Below are 22,162 nucleotides of genomic sequence, written 5' to 3'. Positions count from 1 at the left end.
AAAAAGAGAATTGACTCATTTCACTACTTTGGCATTCCTGTTAATCATCTTGAGTTAAGATGCACTCCTCTTGCAGTCAGCTCTGTTATTTCCTTCCATTCTGATATACACTGCCATTGTGTTGTTAAAAGAGGTTTCTTATGAGCCAGCTCAGCCCAGCGGTTCCATCGACCAACACGTAGCTTGGATCTTGCAATTGCCCACAGTGGTTTGAAACCTGCGGGCGCTACCTGGCTTTTTTTTTTTAAAAAAAAAAAAGGTTTCTCATTGTAACATCTATAACAGCTTAGCATTAAGCAGCAGCTTATAGTCAATGGTTAGAGCTTACATTGTAGAGAAAGTGTGAGGACACCTCCATGATATAGTTTTGAGGGAGAACAAGGGTTTCACATTAATCCGTTTATTGTACATGTCCTTATATGAATTTTCCCACAGAACACTACCATTTTAGGCTATGATGGTTGCAGGTTGAGTATGAGCCTTGCAAGTATAATTGGGCAAAGAATCTTAATGTTCCCCATGTAAGTGACTTTGCATATGGTATCCTAGGAAAAGGTAAAAGCTATGATATATAACTGCATTATAGGAGCCCAGCAGGACCAAGCAGCAACGCTCCTGTAATTATAAGGGCTTTAGGTACACAGAGAGTGGTTGTCTCTTGCTTGTGCTCAGCATTCATCTTCCTGACAGGGAGGGAATCGAAACAAACTACAGAGTTCTTTACCACTAGCCAGATGCTGCTTCTGGTCAAGTAATGTCCATCAGTACAACTTAGTTCTGCCAAAATCGGCTTCTAACCTTTGCTGCAGCACTTAAGGGCTGCTTTACATTGTCTGTGGCAACAAATTTGATTTATTTGTGATTCACATCTGAAGTCTGTCCTGCCTCCCAAACACATATACTCACTATCACAGTCATGTGGCTGAATGCACACTGCTATCACATGCACATGTATCCTAACTTTCTTCCAGGGACGTGGGTGGCGCTGTGGGTTAAACTACAGAGCCTAGGACTTGCGGATCAGAAGGTCGGTGGTTCAAATCCCCGCGATGGGGTGAGCTCCCATTGCTCGGTCCCTGCTCCTGCCAACCTAGCAGTTCGAAAGCACATCAAAGTGCAAGTAGATAAATAGGTACTGCTCCGGCAGGAAGGTAAACGGCATTTCTGTGCACTGCTCTGGTTCGCCAGAAGCGGCTTAGTCATGCTGGCCACATGACCCGGAAGCTGTACACCGGTTCCCTCGGCTAGTAAAGCAAAATGAGTGCCGCAACCCCAGAGTCAGCCACGACTGGACCTAATGGTCAGGGGTCCCTTTACCTTAACTTCCTTCCAGGTGAAACAGTTTCTCAGGTCACTGCAGTAGTCCTTTGTCCAGTTAAATATTTGTGAATTTGTGTAGAATCAGTTGTGAGCATATTTTGTAAGCTGCTTTGAAAGCCTCTCGACCATAACGTAGGTTATAATTTTTAAAATAAATCTGACTAGAGCTTGATAAGACATGTTTTTTTGACATTTATGTGAAGTTCTGCCCCAAGTTGCATAGCTCTTTGTTATTAATTTATGCTGGTCCAAATTCCATATTCTTGGAGGGTTCTGGGCACATGTTCCTTTTCAAACACTCATTTGACCAGAGCCTCTTAAAACTTTTGGCTCTGTAGCCGTTACTTTTCCATTCCACTTCATTCTGTCAATAGTCTGCTGTGTCCCAGTTTTTCTGTGCTTTCCCAAGATACAAAGGCCATTTGATCTTCTACTAGTAAAACTCTGCTTTTGAGGCTTATTGTTATTATCACACACAACAACCTATGTCTAGTAAAGCACAAGAATTGCCATCCAGTTCACATTACCAGTCCCAAATTACACATCTTTTTACCCTTAGACAATTTGACAGTGAAAACTATTTTTGTAATGGGATATAAATCTGATCTTCAGTATATCTCTTTCCATAAAATGTTGGCTGTTATTAAATATGTGAATGAGACATTTTCTATATTGCCACATCACCACAGCTTCATCCTGCACCTACAGTACTATTGTAGCATTTAATGGCCTAGTTCCCAATAATACTTTCTGTGCAGTCATTTACCTAGACACAATCGTGGCTGAAGATCAGATAGTAAGAAACTGTGCAGTCAGCCCAATTTATATGGTGCCAAGCCTTTAAATATTACAGCAATGCTGTGTGATGAAGCCATGGAAAAAGAACTTTTCTCTGCTGTAACCTTTTGGTCGTCATATTTCTGTAAAACAGGAAGGTGAAACATTGCTCGCTGTTAGGTTTACCTGTTGCTATACCCAAGGCCTTGCTAGTCAGCCTGATGTGTACTTGTAACAGTTTTGTATTTTAATATCTATTACTTCCCCTCCCAAAATGGATTGCTCACTTGGTATTTACTTCACTCAGTCTGTTCAATTTCCTATCCTTAGTGTGGCCTCTCCTCTGTGATACACCTTAATTGTAGAAGAGTTAATCTGATACCTTTTTACGCCACTCATTAGCAACACTGTGAATTGGGAAGAGTTTGAGCACAACCTCCAGACAATTTGTGAAGGCCAGAAAAGTTGATGCGGCTGGATGTAGATTCTGATACGTGGGTGTAGGGAGAGAGAGATGCTTGAGGCAATATAGCTTTTTGATAGCTTGCAGATGTAGTAAAAGCTAGAGAATTCAACAAGCTTTATCCTGAGAATTTGAGATAGAATTGGCCCTTTGAAGTGAAAGTGGCCACAGGGTGAGAAATCTAATAGATAAATAACCTGACATTTAAATAATGTTTAAATTAAATTTAAGGTTTTCTGTAAGCTTTAATAATTTGCACAACATACTATGGCCCAAGATTATTTGTAAAAGATAGTGGAAAACTAGGCTTCTAGAACAACTAGTTGCTGCTAAAACGATCATACATGTCCCTTTTGAAACTATGTTGTGGGCGAAGCCCAGTTACTGCTGCCGACTGCTTCACTGACTCAGGATGGGATATTTAAGCCATACTCTTTCCATACTGGTACATTCAGAACTGGCACTGTGGCAGAGAGAGTTCTGAGGTAGAATTGGTCGTGTCAAGCTCACTCTAAAATGGTGGACAATCAATTTCAAATTAGAAGTTTATTTGTGGAGTACATATTATACAGTCCTCCAGTTCTTACCATTAGCTGTCAAACTCACTTCCTCAAGGTAGTGCTGTGGAAAGCTCCTCTGCATAAGGGGAAGGAATTGCAACACTCATTTTCTAACATCTATTGGTTGGGCTTCTCACTGGACTATTCTCACAGACTTTTCAAATTAATCCTGGCACAAATAGATGAATAGAAAAAAGGGGGTATACCCAGCCAGTTAAATGGAAAACAAATGACTAATCAATGGAAAACTTGTACCAGCAGTCAAATATGAAAATTAACCAGAAGCAGTACTAAAAAGAAAGTGGGATCTCTAAGATGAGACCAATAAATTGAAGAGTAGAATTATTAGACCTCTACTGTTTATGAGGTGGCATTTGCAGTTTCTGTGCACCAGGTCCACCTGCCTGGGTTGTTGCACATGTGTTCCAGTAATTCATGGATAGATGCTGCCAGCTGATATGGTTTGTAGCTGAGTTTTTACAGAATGTTACTGAAGAATCAGCAAATTACTCCTGCTTTATTCTAAAGCTGCCTTCTCAAAATGCATGTAACGTTCTGATGAGTATTTTTAATTAAAAGCATCCTCAGGAGGCAATTGGAACAGGGGAATGGTATGCGGGAAGACAGCATTTAACCTATGCCTTGCAGACTATTTTGCGACTAAGAATGGCTCCCCTCAATTTCCCTTTCCACTTTAGGATGAAAATATGCAGTTACCTTTCCACTTTAGGATGAAAATATGCAGTTACCAGTTTTTTCACAGATTGGATGAGGGGCAGGGGGAAGCAGCAAGGGGAGAAAATTAATGAACTTTTTGTGAAAGGGTTAAGGAGGAAAACATTTGTTAAATAACTACAAGGTGTACTTAGGTTTCCAACTCAGACTTGTTATCAGGACTTGAATTATTTACGTGCTAAGTCAAAAAAAGTTTTCCAGTGCCTTAGACTATCACAGAAGGTAGAGCAGTGTAGTAAACAAAATAGAAGACTGAAATTGCTGCTGTTGCACTACAGCCTCTCAATCAGGCTGAGCAAACAATGATAACTCGTGGGTCAGTGAATGCCATGTGTGTGCACTGCTGCTTTTCTTGTGCACGTGGATTGTTCCCCACCTCATTGATTGAAAAGGCAAGCTGGTGGACTTAGGTCTCTATAGGCATGTCAAATAGTTGTAGAGTGCCTAGGGCATGATCAGTGTGATTCTGAGACTACCTTACAAATGGCTTATTTAGGTTATCTGTATTCTGTGTACTGTATGTTTCTCTGAAGATAAAAATCCATGGTAATTAATAGATCCACTTCTGTAAATAAGCTCCCTTTAAAAAAGAAAGGAAACATAACATGAACAGTCCCTAAAGTGAGTTTTGTCTCTAGTTTGAAAGTCTGCATAATGTTTATCTGAGTTGACAATGTAACTATTAAGATTACTTGCCTTATTCTTAATTCCTGTAAAGACAATCTTTAGAATGTGAATTAGGACAGAAGTATTGACATTTTAATACACTTATTACTTCGTTCATAATGCAAGTTCAAGATTCCCTGCCACCCTTTGATTAGAAATGAACACTTAACTTTGAAGTATATATTTTCAGATGTACTTTACCAAGTTGTTCATGGAGCTGTGTGTGGAGGGGGTGTCAGCCTTTTTTATATAGCACAGAAAATTCCTCACATTGTGGTTATAAATTTCTCTTATGCATATATGGCAAAACCACAGCATATTTGCTCACACCATGGTGGTCTGTGTGATGTACATAATATCTACTTAAACAAGGTATCTAGTAGCTTTTATGTGTTAACTTTTAGTTCCTTCGAAGTCTGGAATTACATTTGAAGGGACTACAGTATTCCTTACGAACAAGATAAAAATTTTTGAGAAATCCTGTTAAATTTCATTTCACAAAAGAGGTTGGCATTTGTGTGGGTCAGTTTACAAAGTTATTGTTAAGTTTCAGATAATTCATTGATACATTACTGGGTTTTTATGCATTGTCATCTTATGGAATTTGATAAAACGTAATCTTTTGTACTTTTTGTATGTTGTGAAAAATACTATTGTTATTTTATAAGTAATTTACAATGTACATGTTTTCATGTGTTTTGAAATTTAATATTACTGGGGGCTCTGAGAGAACTTTTTATGCATGTTTAAAAAATATTCCTACCTTATATGTAGAGAAATGGTTTCTATGTATATTGTATTTGTGCAACCTCCCCTCCCCCCAACTATTGCATTATGAAATAAATTAGTTGTGTCTTCCTACACGTGGAGTACTGACAGTTGATATTTAAGCACTGTAGTCTAAAATATTATGAATACTCAGACTAAAGATGTGGTATGGTAATAATTTTCTACATCCATTAAAGGCAGAGTATTTGTCGTTTTGTCAGTTGTGGGGTCCTCATGTGAAATGTTGAAACCAGTACTTCAAAGGCCTTATAGTTTGTAATAGAAATTATTCATCCTAGTAAGCAAACTGAAGCTAGGATGTTTACCATGTGCTCTTCTTGGTGTACGATGGTGATGATTCCGCTTATTTGTAGAAGTGGCTTCTTTTAGCCTCCAAATAAAAGCTATATGTGTCAAAATGCTTAGATAAAAATAAGGCACTTCTACACAGCAGTTTATGAGCCAGTGATTCTTGCAATTATTCTGTATTTTTGTGGGATTTTATGCTTCTGGAAATTTTGTTATACACCACCCTGATATTTATGTGAGAGGCAGTTTATAATCTGTTTTATATATAAAAATGAAAAAACCCTAACAACTCATTTCCAATGATAGGAAATTGTAAAAAGAAAGACCTGGAGAAGGGGGTGGAAGAAGAAAGGAAATATATCACTGCTCTCTTTTTTTCTGCCCCATGACTCACTGCACACCTTCAGATCCTATACTTTTGTTTCTTCCCATTCCCGTCCTGTTCCCCCACTACTCTGTTAATCAATTAAATTTGCAGATAAGACAACCGTTCTGAAGCAGAAAGTACATTTTCTTTGCTTTTTAGGTGATTCATGCATGTGTTGTAGGAGGCATTGTCTTGGAAAAGTCATTTTCCCTTGTGAAATGTAATTTTTAAAAGTAGTAAAATACAATACATTATAAAATTGCTGCCTGATTAATTGGTCATATTTTAATTGGTCAGCATGTTAAAGATATTAATATAAACATGAGAACATTCCATGTATGCTTAAACAGCTGATGCAAGAACTTAATTAGTATAAATAAAAGACAAATAGCTAAAGCCACATTTACTGCGGTTTTACTTTGCAAAATGTACGGTATATCCTCTTCTAGGTGCTGCAGCAATGTCTTAGGATGCAATCCTAACCACTGTCACTATGTGGAATGGAGTGATGGAGCCTCTGCTACATCTGCAGCCATGCAGACGGTGGGAGGGAAAGGGGGAGCAGGTAGATTCCTACACTGGCCTGGATTTTAACCTGGATTTCATCATTCCTAGTCTGACACTTTTAACACTTCACTACTCTTATCTCTTCCAGGTGTTTGGTTAACTTTTGTGGAAGGGGCAGGTAAAGAAAATGCTATTTATCAGAATGCTGACAATACTACTAATTAGGATGATGGCATTCCTTATTAGCTGACACTTCTCAGTTTACTGTATCATTTTTTTTGCTATGAAACTCCTTGCCTTCCTCAGTGACAATGTGACCCATTTCCATTGCCACCATTTTCTTAGAATACCTTTAAAGCCTTGTAGTTTGGTATAATAGGTCCAGATGTGTGATAGGCACAAATAATGGAGAAAGGATGAAAGATTAAGCATAATTATTTAAGGGAAATTATGTACAGAAGAGAATACTGATATTTACATTGGAGTTCTAATGTTTTTAAATGTAGCTGACTATACCATCTAAGTGGCTTTTACCTCAGGTCAAATTCCCTAAACCTCCCAAGCTAAATTCCCTCACACACTGGTCCAGCTACTTGGTATAATCCACTTCTGACTGACCCAAAATCTCATCCATTTTTACTTCTGGGAGCTTGGACAGTTTTGCTGACTTTAAAAAATAACAACACTTGTGTCATCTTCAGATAGGACCTGTATATACAAGGCTGCATTTTAGCCTGAACACTTGTGATAAATAGCTTAAAACTCAGGCCTCCATAATCCATGTTCACTTCAGTTTTCTGTGCCTCTCACTTCCCTCTTCAGCTGTCTTCCCACACTGCCTTTCCCAATTGACATTCCTCACTGAAAATCATCTGATTGACAGTTAACCGTCCAGAACCTCCAACCATTCAGAGTGTGTTGTCTCCCAGACAAATCAGAATTAATTTATCTTATCCAAGCCTTGTCTAAAAATATTAAAAGCAATCATTGTATTTTTCTTTCACCAAGCAGGTTCTGCTAAACAGACCTTAAATGGGAGCATAAGCCCAAGGCCTCAAACTTTGATAATAACCATATTTTTTGCTCTATAAGACTCACTTTTTCCCTCCTAAAAAGTATGGGGAAATGTGTGTGCGTCTTATGGAGCGAATGCAGGCTGCGCAGCTATCACAGAAGCCAGAACAGCAAGAGGGATTGCTGTTTTCTCTGTGCAGCGATCCCTCTTGCTGTTCTGGCTTCTGAGATTCAGAATATTTTTTTTCTTGCTTTCCTCCTCCAAAAACTAGGTGCGTCTTGTGGTCTGGTGCATCTTATAGAGCGAAAAATACAGTATACTCTGACATCAACAGAGCTCACTGAAATATTTTTTCAAAGCACAAAACATAAGCAGACAATCCTATCGAAATAATTTATCCACATGCCCTAAATGTTGTAACTCTTATTATTATTATTATTATTAGTTGTGGGTGCCAGGATTTGTGGGTGCCAAGTTCCAAATTCTTGAGTCTTGGTGTTAGAATTTATCCATTGTTAAGAGTGTTAAAACTTGTGGTCAGACACTGGATTTACCAAATTGTTAAAATACAGGCCAAACCACTTTCCTGTGTTCAGGAAACTGCCTGAGAGAATGGGCAATTCACAAAGCAAAGACTCAGGGCCTGATGGCAGATGGGTATGAGCCACTCTTTCATCTGGGAAAGAGTTTGCAGAGACAGAGCAGGGTTGAGTTTTAGGATTGCAGTTGGCTGGGAAGAAAGTTGGAAGCACAGAAGGCGAGCCATGGCTGGTGTCATTTGAATCCAAAGCTGTGGGGGCAAGGAATAAGCAGGACTCTCTTAGGGTGTGAATGCTGTGAGCCCCTCCATGGTAGGCTCAGGTTGTATATACAGTATGTGTAAATAAAACATACATCATAAAGACACCCGTCTCAGCTGTGCCTCATTTCCAAAAGGAAATAGGAACCCTGGGTAAGTGCCTGAAACCCCTGGATTCACACCACTTGGATATTGGGGTGGCAGGTAGCAGTAATAATAATAAACAAAGCTAAATGGTAGATGATGCTGGGGATGCTTGATGCAACTTTATTTCCCTGTCTCTATATGGGACTGGCCAAATCTTGAAAGAGATTTGAAGTTTGACCAGAACAAACAACTCCTCTGGCTCTCCAGCTAAAAAAACAAAACCACGAGGTAGCACCAAAATGCCCAAGAACCGCAGCTGCCAGTCAGAGTAGGCAATACTGGGCTAGTGGTCTGACTCAGTAAAAGGGAACTTCGTATGTTTCTCCACGCAGGTTGCTCCTCATTCAGTCTAGGTGGGTATTCTAGCTGTGCTTACAAGCACAGAAATAATACAATCAGCGTAGAAACAGTCCTTAGGCGGGTGATTCCTATTCCGCCCTGCTGTGATGAGGGCGCTTTCCTCTAGATCCGGCTAAGCGGCAACGCCCCCGAAGGAGTTAAAACTACACCAGAGGAGGGCCCCTTCCCCCCATCCCAGCTCCTCGCGCGCGCGGGAGGCGGCCATTCTTTAATTATTTATCTGACTCTGATTTTTTTTGCAGATGGCAGCTGCAGCCGCGGCTTCCAACATTCCCCGCCCTCCTCCCTCCTAACTGGGCAACCTATTGGAAGGGAAGCCGATTCGGCCGCCCAGCTCCCCGGAGCCCGCGCTGTTAGCGGGAAGCGGCGGCTGGTCGCCAGCCAATCGGGCCGAGCGTGAGGCGGAGCCATGCCGGCCAGTAGCTTCTGTGGAAGAGGGGCCGTACAAAGCCTGGTTTTGAAAGGGGCGGGTTGCCTCTCTCCTGCAAAGAGGAGCGTGTGAGGGAGCGAGCGAGCGCGCGCCGGGCCGGGCCGGGTGAGGCAGCCGCCGCCGCTGCAGCTTCGCTGAGGGGAGCCGGTAACTGTTATCTGCTAGGAGAGGCCGAGGCGGCGGCGGCTCTTCGCGGGAGGTGCCGTTTCTCTTTGCAATGAGCTGAGGACCACTCTTCTGGCTGGCTGCAAGGGGCACAGAAGGCTGCCCCCTCCCTAGCCCTTCAAACCGCACGCCGATACATTGAGAGCCAGTAGAAGCAGCAGCAGCAGCAGGAGGAGGTGGCGGCGGCGGCGGCTGGTGGAGTGTGCATAAGCAGTACGGAGTCAGCCTCGGCGGGTCTTTTTCCATCCCCTCCCCTCGTTGTGGAAAAATTTGTGTGGTGCTGTGGGGTTCCCCCCACCCCGCTTTGTTTTTGTATTTTGCATCGCTGCTTCGGCGGGAGAGCGAGCCGTGCTGCTTGTTGCTAGCCCCTGCAGTGGAGACAGCGCATCCTCGCACGGAGGCAGCAGTGCAACGTCGGCTTTTTGGCGGAGGACTCCATGGATCTGTTCGCTGGAGAGATGATATAGACGCAGGAATCTCTCCTCTTCTGATCACCCACCTGCGCCTCTTCTTCCCCTCCCCCACCTCTTCCCCGCCGTCCTTGATTTGAATCACCCCGTAGATCTTGTTTATTTTTATACATTTTCCCCCCTCCCATGTGCCATCCCAAGGGCAAGCAGCACTGCCGTCCCAGCAGCCTCAGCAATCCCACCCATTTGGTTCATTCGAGCAGGGAAAAGGATGATCTCTCCGGCACTCCAGTCTCCGATTTGAGTCGAGAGCTTGCAGTAAATAAATTTAACTCAAGGCTTCGAGGGCTGCTGCTGTATGCCATTCCTTCCCCATTGCAGCAATGTCGTGTTCGCCTTGAGAAGGAAAAGCCGGGAAAGAGGGGTGTCTGGGAAGCTTGCTTGCTTGTGGTTCTCCAAGCCAATTTGTAGGGCCACCTTCCTTAAATAGGAGGGATCAAACAATGACCCAGCCGGCTTCCCAACGCCTCCAGCGCTGCTGTTGTGGCTGCCCTCTGCACCACCTCTCTAGATGACCAACAAATAAGCAGTTGCCCGCGGGGCAAAATTAAGAATGACGGTACTGGGTCGTTTTGCTCCGCTTCCTGGAGAGCGTTATCAGCGACTGAAATATGCAGCCTCTTTAGGACCTTTCTGACCAGCAGGTCCCTTTTGCGGCGGCAGGATCGCCTTGACCTCACACTGAGAGAGGAATTATCGTGGTGGCTTTTTCCCTGATGATGCATTTCGACTGGAAGGTGGTCTTTGCTTAAGGTGCGAGAGAAAACAAAACCCCAGCTGCCTCCATCACATTTGCTTTTCTATGCATGGAAGTCGTGTTTCAACAAATGGCCAAAGCACTGGGGACTTGTGAAAATGACAGAGTGGGAATCCTCACCAGAGTTCCATATGTAGGGGAACTTGCCTCCCAGCTCTCAGTGGATCTCTTTAAATTCTGGTTGAATTTTTTTTTCTATTCCCAGCAGCCTCTGGAGGGAAGGGGAATTCAACTGGCTGGCGAACCAGTCACCTTAAGGGTTTGAATTCCTTTATCACTGAGAACTTTGTTTTATTTGGACTCTGCCAGGACTCACACACACACATGTCTTTCCTCTGCTGCACCTTCCACCATAGGGTGAGAGAAACTGCTCAGAAGTGTTGGTTCTTCCTTGCTATGAGTGGAATTCCTTGTGATTTTATTTCTCTCCCTCCTACTCCTTTATAACTTGCCCCCACAATCCCTCCCCCTTCTCTTCTGCCTTGGCAGGGCATGTCCCGCTCCAACAGTGTGAGCCCTCCGGGGTTTGCAGCTTCTGCTGTGCCCAGGGGTGGAGGTGCGGAACAGCATCGTTCTGCCTGGGGAGAGGCTGACTCCAGAGCCAATGGCTATTCCTATCCTCTTTCTACCAGGGCCTCAGTAAAAAAAGCTTCCCGTATGGAAAGCAGGTGGAGAAGTGATGAAGACTACGAATCACCGAGCAGCAGGAACCACGGGGTGAGTGGCTGCAGGATGATGAGCTTCAGGTCCAAGTCTGCCTGGCAGGATCATGGGGTTGACAAGAGCCAGCACTCTCGCCGTGCAGGAGATCCATCGCTTGCCATGAGTCCTAGACGCTATGGTGTGGAGCAGGGTGAGGTGCATCCACGCTGTGTGGAACTGGGGCTAGAGGAGAAGCGGATCAAAGCCAAGATTGATGAGTTGGAGGAGGAGGAAGAACTGGATGGCGAAGGGCGGTCTGAGATGGTCTTCTCCATGGGCAGCTGCTGTGGTAGCTTGCTGCAGATCTTCAGGTCGAAAAAGTTTCAGTCGGAGAAACTGGAGCACCTCTACCAGCGCTACTTTTTCCGTCTTAATCAGAGCAGCCTGACCATGCTGATGGCAGTGTTGGTTTTAGTGTGCCTGGTCATGCTGCTCTTCCACACTGTTCACGGCTACTACCAGGTGCCCTATGTGGTGGTGCTGTCCTTGGCCATCCTGCTTATGGTGGCTCTGGGTGCCATCTGCAATCGCAATGATTTCCACCAGGACCACATGTGGCTCATGTGCTACTCTGTCATTCTGGTGGTGTTGGCCGTTCAAGTAGTTGGCTGCTTGCTGATGCAGCCCCGAAGTGCCTCGGAGGGCATCTGGTGGACTATCTTTTTCATCTACAGCATCTACACCTTGCTGCCAGTCAGGATGAGGGCTGCGGTCATCAGTGGTGTGGTGCTGTCTGCCATCCATCTGGCCATTTCTCTCAAAGTCAATGCAGAAGACAAGTTCTTATTGAAACAGGTAAGGCTGGGTTTTTGGATGCTTTCACAGCTTCTGGTTGCTAGTACAAATTTGGACTTGGTTTAGTTTGAGAAATAGTTGTTTTCCCAGGAATTAGGCAGCTACCAGCTATTATTGTGGGGACTTGATTTATTGATTGCCCTGAAGTGTGAAGCAGTTATTAATGATGACGATCCCTGTAATCACCTGAGTTTTATTCCCAGTGTTTTTCATGGCTTCACACTGAATGATATTGTTTGCCTTGAAAATACAAATGTTAAAAATATGTTTACTGTTATGTGCCTGAAATTCAGGACTGATTTCACTAGAAATCACAGAGAAGTAGAAATAAGGATTTCCTAACTTGCTGCAAAATTTAGCTTCTTATTGCTGAAGATATAGATTAGAATAGTCTAGCTACTTATCTGCTTTGTAGCAATTAAAGCGGCATGGGAAGGTATCCTTACTATTTACTATGGGTGGTATAGAGTAAAAAAAATTACATTGCAATGCACCATTGTCAGAAATGTCATTTTTTGGATAATGCATTTTTGCATTGAACCTGAAATTCCTGCCTCTGCAGTGCTTGGGAAAGAAAGAAAAACTTCTGTTTAAATATGCTGCATACCAAAGCTTCAGAGATGTTTTTTTTCAGCAACCAAGTATACCAGGGTTGTCTTTCTGTTTAGTAAAAATTGCAGTTTCTGTGTGGAAGTGTGTATGCGCACATGTGGGTTGCTTGTAGCTTTAAGAATACTGTTTCCACTTTAAAAGTTGTGTGCTGTTCTGATGGGTAGGTATTCACTTCATAAAGTTAGGAAGCAGGTGTTAAGATTACCTTGTTGCAGTATTGACTCTCCACACACAACTACAAAAGGACATATGAGTTAATATTTAAAATACTCAGTAATACATTGGTTGGATGCATTGTACATAGCTCTTTATGTCCTAAGGAGGTAACATTTGAAATCTGCATACCAGGACCTGCATACATATTTACTGCCTTGGGTGCAAAAAAATTCAAAGTATCCTGTGAGAAATTTCTCCTTAAACATGACTAGATTATATTTTGCTGAATACTGCTTTATTTGCAAAGTATTCATTCACCTATGATTGATTAGCATTCAACCACAATTGTATAGATAAAGTAACTGGTTTACAAATATTTTGGTAAGAACCATCCATGGGGAAGGGGGGGGGGGAGAATCTCTTTGGGTAGAAAATTGGAAGTCGCTTTTGCCTACATTGTATGAGGAACCCAACGAAGACATGTGCTGTGTGTTTATATATCCATTACTTTAGGAATTGCTGGCTTAAGCAATTTGGGGTTTTATTTTGCCTCTATCACCTAAAGAGAACATGTAAAATCTTCCCATACCTATTATTCATGGACATTGAACAGGCACATCCAGCTTTCTTACAAGTTCATAGCTAAAAGCAGCAGCTGCAAGCCATCAAATCCTTGGTTCAAATCTCACCTCAGTTATGAACTCATTATGAAACTTTAAACAAGCTGCTAAATCTCACAGCTGTGGCCCTCACCCATCAGCAATATAAGAATTATAATACTGGACTACCTCATAGGATTGTTGTAAAGTTCCTGGATAACTGGCTCTCATTTATTTACTTCCCCATTTAGTACAAACATAGTTCGTACTAACATATAAAGTGGTAAACTATGGTGACCTTCTGAACCAGAGTAAGAAATCATAGTCTGATGGATGTAATGGCAAACTGTTCAGAATAGGAGGAAAATAAGTTTATCTAAATGAATAAAGCAGTAGTGAAGGAAAGGAGGGGCTCAGGGGGATCGCTGGGCAGCACGGGGGTGGGGCTGTAGGGAGACATGGCCTTTGGTGGGTGTCTCAGGCATTGCAGGGGGTCAAAGCCACTGCCCGTCCCTCAAAACATCAGGTATGGAAGTTTTGGTGATTTATTCCAAAAAAAGCTCAAAAATGGTGGCGGCTCCCCAACTGGGGTTGCTATGCCACTGCATAAAGAGAAGGGACAAGGGACTGTGTAATCCAAGACTGACCTTTTAAATGACATACTACATTTTGATGTTACCTGTGAACCTGCCCAATGTATGTGAAGTATGTGAAATGCTTGAAACTTGCTGTGTAAAAAATAAGTGTTGCTAGCCAGCAATAACCTGCAGCTTCTAACTATGAAAATGTGAGCCATCTGTGCTATAATTTAGTGAACTTTTTATTAGCCAGGTTCATGCTATGGAACAGGTCTTCAAATCTAAGTTGATTTTTTTCCACACACAAAAAAGGTTTGTAACGATATCTATTGTGAATTAAGGCTGTAGGCAAGAGCTTATATTTAGAGCCATCTGATACTAAAAAATCCATATCGGCAACTGCCTCACAACTGTTAGCAGGCATTTTTGTTACCTAGGCTGTAGCTTGTTACCATGGAAATCTAATTTTTCTTTGACACTGCCCCACTGATGCATACATTTCCTTTCGTTTTCTTTCTGGTTTGTGGATTTTAAAAAGCATGGAGATGGATAAAAGCCAAGTAAATCAAATTATTTTCATGCCTTTCAGCTGCTGCTATTTTTGGTCTTCATTTCATTCTTTCCTAATGAAATCCTTATCGATAAGTCGCTTGTTGAGGGGTTATATTGCTATTGATCAGTAGTGAAACTAATGGCTGATGCTGCAATCCTTTTCACACGGCAAGGCCCCTTGAAATCAATGGGAAGACATGCATAGGATTGCACTGTGAGCGGCTAATAGCTGTGGCTTTATTTGAATCAATGGTTATATCTAGAACAGGTAGGTATGTGTGCCCCTTCTTTTAAGATCCTCTGATTACACAACAGTTACAAAGACCTCTAAAGTTAGAAACATTTGCATCAAGCATTTTATTCTTCACTTGCTTTATTATCTAAATCTACCATGTCCCCAAGAATCTAGTGTGTCATTGTAATAACATAAATATAAGGAGGGAAACTCTGACAAGATTCATTAGTCTTTATCATAACTCTTTTTTTCTTTCTTTCTTCAAAATTCCTTGCATGTTTTTATTTCAGGAAGAATCTCCAGGTTCACGTCAAAGTTCACTTTAGGTGAAAGCTCAGTGGCAGCACTAAACTTTTCATCTTTTTCTATCTTCTTACCGTTTGCTGCTCCACAGAATTCTACTGGAATACAATGGGTGGTAACCAACCCCATTTACATTAATGGTCCTAAGTCAGTCACGGTCATTAATTTCTATGGGTCTATTTTTGAATATGACTGGATTGTATTCCATGTTAATGTGTATGAGGCAGATTCAGAGCTTAACAGGCTCTTGTACTGTTAGTTCTTTTTATGGCAAGATTATTTTTGGTGCAGCGCTGAAGTATCTAGGCATGCATCCCTGAAGGATGGCGCCAATATATAGTTCACTGAAAATTAAAATGCACCACACACATCACTCTGTTCCAGGGTAAAAGCAAAATATGAAGGCACTACTTGCTTGCATATAAGTTTCTGTGTTAGGGCCATATGCTTTTTTTGTGCGATATAGGAATTCACATTAACCTAATATTAGTCGTTGGTGACCTAGAATAAGGTGTAGTTAGAGAGTCATAGCAACTGTACTTTTGCTTCTTGCCCGCCCATTGCGTTCTTTTTCTAGCCCTTTTTCTTTTCCAGCAGAGTCCTGATAACATAGTTTTCAAACAGCTGCACCATCATGTGTCTTTGTTTTATAATTATTCTCTGATCCAAGCTAGGCTCCCAGCTGTTTAGACCTTTTAACAACAGCTGTGTCACAACAATACTCTATTTTAACGCTCTCTGACCTTGAAGTCTGAGAACAAGCTACATGTGGTGTCTCTTCACCCTACAGGCTTGCATTAATTAAACATATTTGATCCAATAGTATGCTGAGTAGCTTTACTATGGGTGTAATAATAGCCTGCTTGTCCCTTCGTGAATGGATGGAAGCATGCATGTGAGTTCACATGTGCCACATGCAATCTGTAAGTGGTACATCATTCACACATACAACTCCCTCCAAGAAAGCTTGTCTCTGTTTTGGGAAAGAGTGAAGCTGCCTGTTCTTTCCAGTGAAACATCAACTGACACTCCAGATAACCATCTCATCAAGGTGCTGCTTGTTGAGTAAGATCTAATTGGATTGTAGTGTTGCAGAATAGCCTTAATAGTAACACAGCCATGGTTCATGGACACTTCCTACTGCCTGTCTATTTTTGCTGATTAGGAATCAAAAATCTGATTTTTGTCTCACTTGAATTGTCTTTTTATGCTGTAGGCCAGAGGTTGCCAACCTTTTTGGGCTAGAGGGCACATGTGGACTTTTGAGAGAGTGCAATGGGTGCCAGTCCTAAAATGGCATAATACAAAATGACTGCCACACCTAAAAGAGCAGAAAAAGACAAAGTATGCTGTGAGCATCTGTTGCCCCATTTATGCATCGGGAGGGTGGGGGTGGGGATATCTATATTGCCACTGTTACACCTGCTCACAGAGAAAAACTCTTTGCACCTCTCCGCTGTTCAGAATGGATGGCAAGGTGGGCCATCCAATATCCTGGCACCCAATAAAATGTGGTATGTTTAAGGGGGCATATTCAATGCAGAAGAGGCTGAGGTAGTGCAAACAGGAACCGAGCAGAAAAGTATTTCTTGTGGCTTTTTGAACCAATAATTACTTAGGACTTTTGTGAGTGTCTTAAGAAGTACCGGTGAGCACACTGTTGCCCTTAGGCACTGTATTGGCAATCTGCATGCCAGAATTGAAGTTCCTGTCTTTAAAAGATGTGTGTTGGGGAGGGGGGAACAGTCTGTCATGCTATGTAACAGAAATAGAAGTGTCATGGTGTGCCTTATTTTAGAAATGTTGAACTGAACTTAATTTACTGCCTACTATTAACTGTGGCAAGAAAAGCTCTAGAGTTGGCATTCAGCAGACCATCTGAATATTGTCAGTTAATCACCTATTTGTCTCTGGTTAAATACAGAGAAGCCAAGATTATCTTTCTGCAGGAAGCAAGCAGCCTGTCCTTTTAATTGGATCGTGGTTTTATCAGATAGGAATGAGGGCTTCCTTCTATCTGGTGGTCTACACATATTCTTCATTGTGATCCCTTGCTTGGTAGTGAAACCCACAACCACATTTAATAGCTGATCTTTGTCTTCTAAACTTTTTTATAGTTTAAAACAAAAATTGTAGTTGTGCAACCTGGGTTTTCTTCCCCCAGGACAGTGTCTCTGCTGCGTCTCTCTGCTGTCCCCAGCAATGTCTCTGTGTCTCTGTATGCAAAGTGTTTATCTGTCCCCTATCTGCGGAATGTGTGCCTCCATGAGTGTATGCACGTTTTTGTCATGTGATCTGTGGAGGAATAGCCAGCCTTTAATGGAGCCCTGAGAGAGGTTAGCCACCTCTGCTTTAGAACATATTAATTTCATTATTTCACAACTGTTGATTAACCTTTGCAGTTAGCATATCTTTCACTCTCTGTTAGCATTTTGCTAAGTTAATTCTTTAGATACTTGGTAATGATATTGTCCTTTGAACCCAGCCTTCCCCCGCCCGCCCCCCCGCCAAGCGAACATGCTCACTGAAAAATGACCCAGATTACAGTAATTGAGACACTGAAGCATTGTTCACTTGCCAAGTCTTTAAAAGGGAACATCATTCTATATCTGAATGGATAAATAATATCTTAAAATTCTGTTTATAAAGGGCAATTATAGATACAAAAGTCTTATGAATGTCATTCTCACCATCACATAAAATGAGCTCGTTTCTGCAAGCTCACTACAGAATAGCTTGTGCTCTTTGAATTTGATGACTAGGGCACAGATCATAGAACCAAAGAGTTGGGAGGGACCCCAGCTGTCATCTAGTCTAACCTCCTGCAATGCAGGAATACTGCCTACTGCCATACCTGGGTGGACACAAACCACCAACCTGCCAGATGCGTAAAAAGGTAAAGGTAAAGGTACCCCTGCCCGTACGGGCCAGTCTTGACAGACTCTGGGGTTGTGCGCCCATCTCACTTAAGAGGCCAGGGGCCAGCGCTGTCCGGAGACACTTCCGAGTCACGTGGCCAGCGTGACATCGCTGCTCTGGCAAGCCAGAGCCGCACATGGAAACGCCGTTTACCTTCCCGCTGGTAAGCGGTCCCTATTTATCTACTTGCACCCGGAGGTGCTTTCGAACTGTTAGGTTGGCAGGCGCTGGGACCGAGCAGCGGGAGCGCACCCCGCCGCAGGGATTCGAACCGCCGACCTTTCGATCGCCAAGTCCTAGGCGCTGAGGCTTTAACCCACAGCGCCAACGGTAAAATGCATTCCAGGTCATCCCAGAATCTGACACTGAAAAAGATGGCACATCTAGAATGGGTGACATTGGTTCAGATGTTACAGTAAATCATAGTTAAATATTATGCATGTGAGCTTGTGCCCTTCCTCCTCCTCCAGCATAGCCATTTCCATTTTCAAATAATTGCCGTTTGTCACTTTGTTCAGACCATGAGCTACAGTTCGTGTTTTAACTATGCCTTATCTGAACAATTCATGATTATTAACCACGGCACAAAGTTGGCTTGTTTGGTTTATCTACAGTTTAGATTGGTTACAGTTTATCTGTATTCATACATAATTCCAAATCACAGTTAATTGAGAATGGAAGTATATGCTTCTGATCTCTTCTTTATAGCTGTGTGGGATGGGGAACACACAAGCCCAATGATTCCTGCATATCACAGGAAACTTTGGTTTAGCTTTGCATGCAAACACAAAAACGTGAGCTTCATTGTCCAAATGGACACTCTTGACGGGTACTGGTTGTTGTTTTTTTGCATAAGTAAGTGAAACATAAGTCGTATCTGTTATGATCTCTTTGGCCTCTGTTTTTCTCATTTTTACATCTTATTTTTCCAATTTCTTACCATTTCTGCATTGAACTGTTAGCCTGTGGATTGAGGTTACCTTTTAAAATGTTTTGCATGGTGCCTAGTTTTTTTAGTTCCATGGGAATAACAAATAAATGTAATAGCAGTAAAAAATAAGCTATTGTAGCTTTCAGACTTCAGTTGCAAGAAAGTTATTGTCTATTATTTATTAGCAATTTACTGTAAACTTTAATAATTGGTTTATTGCTGCATCACAAACAGGGCTATTTTTTCTTGAACCTGTATTAGGTTTAGTTAGCTCTTCAAGCAGTAATAGAGAAAATTGTAGCTGGGATAAGAGTACCAAGGGCGAAGGGAAGCAATACAGTGGTACCTCGGGTTAAGTACTTAATTCGTTCCAGAGATCTGTTCTTAACCTGAAACTGTTCTTAACCTGAAGCACCACTTTAGCTAATGGGGCCTCCCACTGCCACCGCGCCGCCAAAGCACAATTTCTGTTCTCATCCTGAAGCAAAGTTCTTAACCTGAGGTACTATTTCTGGGCTAGCGGAGTCTGTAACCTGAAGCGTCTGTAACCTGAAGCATCTGTAACCTGAGGTACCACTGTACAACTGTTTGGGGAATATGCACTTCGGTCATCAGGGCATTGCTTAAATGAGTTAAGCTAACAAGTAAAATTTGCCTTCTTATTTTACTTTGTAAATTGGGAGTGACTTTAAACTTGTTATCGCTTGTAGCTTGTCTGGGTCTTTTTATAAAGCTGGAACAGTTCTGGAATGTTTTTTTCCCCTTGCCTTGGTCAGTTCAACAACGGTTTCTTGAGTGCCTGCCATTAACTGTGCTTGGCATGCAATTAACGCAGGAGATTTTATTTGAACGTTGTAGACTAGACCAGTTATCAAACAGTTGGACTTCTTGGTTGCAGTACTGATGATGTGCTAAAACTGGTCTGTGTTAACAAGTTCATGAGAATCTAGGCAAGAGACAGGACTGCTTGTCTTCTGTGGTGTCATGTCTTGTATCTGCATCTGCAAAGTGTTTGCGTGTGAATGTTGGTCACTTAATGGCTGCAGCATCAAGTGGTGACATGTGTGAATGTGCCATGAGCCTCTGCATGTATATGAACAAGTTAATCCATTGAGAAGTGGCATATTATGAGATTCTATAGAATCATTCAGCTAATGGTCAAAGAATTACCGGTAAGCCTTTTTTTTTAAAAGGACAGATTTTTAAAACTGCACAGATTCCATTTTTAAGTAAGTGATAGTTCATTTTTTTTGATAATCTTAAAAAATGCAAGACTTCATATTTTCCATATAGGCACTTGTGTGCTATTTGTGACCCACCAAGCCAAATGCAGCCCATCAGTTATATACGGCAATTCCCCAGGGCATTACAGATGCCCTACTTTTGCTGACTGCAACTGCAGAACCTGAAGGGAATGATTCAGACCCTGGTTCTCCACAATGCATTGTGAAAAATCATTTTTTTTAATTCAGTCTGTATTAATTTGCTGCATTGGGAATATGGACAGTGACCAAAAGCCAGAGCCACAACTAAGAGAGCTTAACATTTCTTAAATACAGTGCTTTTTTTCCCTGGGGGGGACATAGGGGTACTCATTCCTCTAAACATTTTGTGAATCTAAGTTTGGCCTCATTGAGGGGCAGTATTTCAATATGAGTAGGAAAATGAGAGTACCCTCTAAATATAATGGACAAGTGGTGAAATATTGTAGATACCTATTTAAAACAGAGAAAGTATGATTCAAAATAAACAATGCATTAGATTAAAATGATTATAATACAACAGATGAAATTACTACATTGAGGCTATAGCTATTAGCTGCTTAAGGTAGATCACAGACGAAAAGTGAAATATAAGAAAGCAAACATCATTTTAACACCTCCCCTGCAGTCCAGCTAATTTATGAGCAAGAACAATGAGAATGTTTCACTACATCAGGGATGGCCAACTCCTATGAGACAGCGATCTACTCACAGAATAAAAAGCTGGCAGTGATCTACCCCCCTTTTTGGGGGGGGGTTCAGGGCAAAGCTGTTAAGTTTTTTTTTTAGGGAGGAAAGTCCCGTGTTTTTTGGGGGGTGGTGGTTTCGAGACAAAGTTGTTGATCTTTTTTAGGCAGAAAGGGGAAAAGATAGGATTCTATTTTAACACCTCCAAGGAAAGGGAGCCAGCGGTAGACCGCAATCTACCAAAACCTGTTGGACATCCCTGCACTAGATTATAGAGGCAGAAAAGCATATTGAAACAAGATAGGAAAAGTTATTTGAGGAGTGTATATATTCCCTTTACGTTGAGAGAGACTTGTGATCTTTCGTGAGTAATGAGTTTAAAAAGATTGTAAATTTGTAAAATATTAACCCAAGGTGTCAGAATTGTCATGGCTTGTCCATGACGATTGGAAGACATAAAAAGATAGGCTACATTTTTCTTATATTGTTGCTATGTGAGCCTATTTGTAGCCTATTAAAGGCCTCTCCTGGAAGCAGACAAGCTTGCCTGATGAAATGCAAAAAGCACAGACCCACTCTCCATCTTCCAAAAACACTAAGCCACGATAATCGAAGATGTGACCCAAGAGCCGCATGCAGCCCTCGAGGCCTCTTTCTGTAGCCCTCAGAAACACTTGGTTGCCTGCCCCCCGCCAGCCCTTGTGCTGCCTTTCCAAAGCCAGCTAAGCAAAGTGCTGGGTTTGAGGGCTCTCATAGTGTCCTTTTCAAAATCTAGTTAGCACTTTCCCAGCTTTGAGTAGGAGGTGAGAGGGTTCTAGGACCTGCCAGAATCTCAGGCCTGCTTCCCAAAGCCCTGTGCCTCGCTTAGCAGGCTCTTGCAGTCCATTTGGTATGTAAAGCTGGACCACCCTGCGCTTCAGTGAAGGTGCTGGTGGGACAGGGAGTAAAATAACCATGGCGGAAAGCCAGTGTCAGCTAAAGGTTGTGTGAAAGATCGGGAGAGCAAAAATGTGGGCTCTCCCAAACGTTATTTGTAAAATAGGTCCAAAAATATAGGAAGCCATTACAGTGGTACCTCAGGCTACATACGCTTCAGGTTACAGACTCCGCTAACCCAGAAATATTGCTCCAGGTTAAGAACTTTGCTTCAGGATGAGAACAGAAATCGTGCTCCGGCGGCACGGCAGCAGCAGGAGGCTCCATTAGCTAAAGTGGT

The 22,162-nt window shown here is 42.2% G+C and overlaps 1 protein-coding gene and 1 long non-coding RNA gene across 5 annotated transcripts in view; one reads left to right on the top strand and one right to left on the bottom strand.

Annotated features, from left to right (window-relative positions):
• Window positions 1–255: 255 nt before the first annotated feature.
• LOC307226396 lies at window positions 256–6,999 on the bottom strand. Its single transcript, XR_013843364.1, has 2 exons — window positions 3,870–6,999; window positions 256–3,837 (listed from the first exon to the last, which is right to left on the bottom strand). It is a non-coding gene; the product is annotated as an uncharacterized lncRNA (long non-coding RNA).
• A 2,248-nt stretch (window positions 7,000–9,247) lies between these two features.
• Window positions 9,248–22,162, top strand: part of ADCY5 (adenylate cyclase 5) — a 188,457-nt gene continuing 175,542 nt past the window's right edge. Inside the window, exons 1-2 of one of the 4 annotated variants that reach the window (XM_079993073.1) lie at window positions 9,250–10,611; window positions 11,248–12,112. In XM_079993073.1, coding sequence (XP_079849199.1) covers window positions 11,273–12,112 — 840 coding nt within the window. In that variant the 5' untranslated portion in view covers window positions 9,250–10,611; window positions 11,248–11,272. Of the gene's footprint in view, window positions 12,113–22,162 lie in introns of all 4 variants that reach the window. The other 3 variants (XM_079993072.1, XM_079993071.1, XM_079993070.1) reach the window with 3 other exon arrangements.

The sequence above is a fragment of the Podarcis cretensis genome, assembly GCF_951804945.1.
Source record: "Podarcis cretensis genome assembly, chromosome: 1".
Taxonomy (NCBI): Eukaryota; Metazoa; Chordata; class Lepidosauria; order Squamata; family Lacertidae; genus Podarcis; species Podarcis cretensis.
The sequence above is the reverse complement of the archived record's forward strand: the minus strand, read 5'-3'. Positions and strand labels throughout refer to the sequence as shown.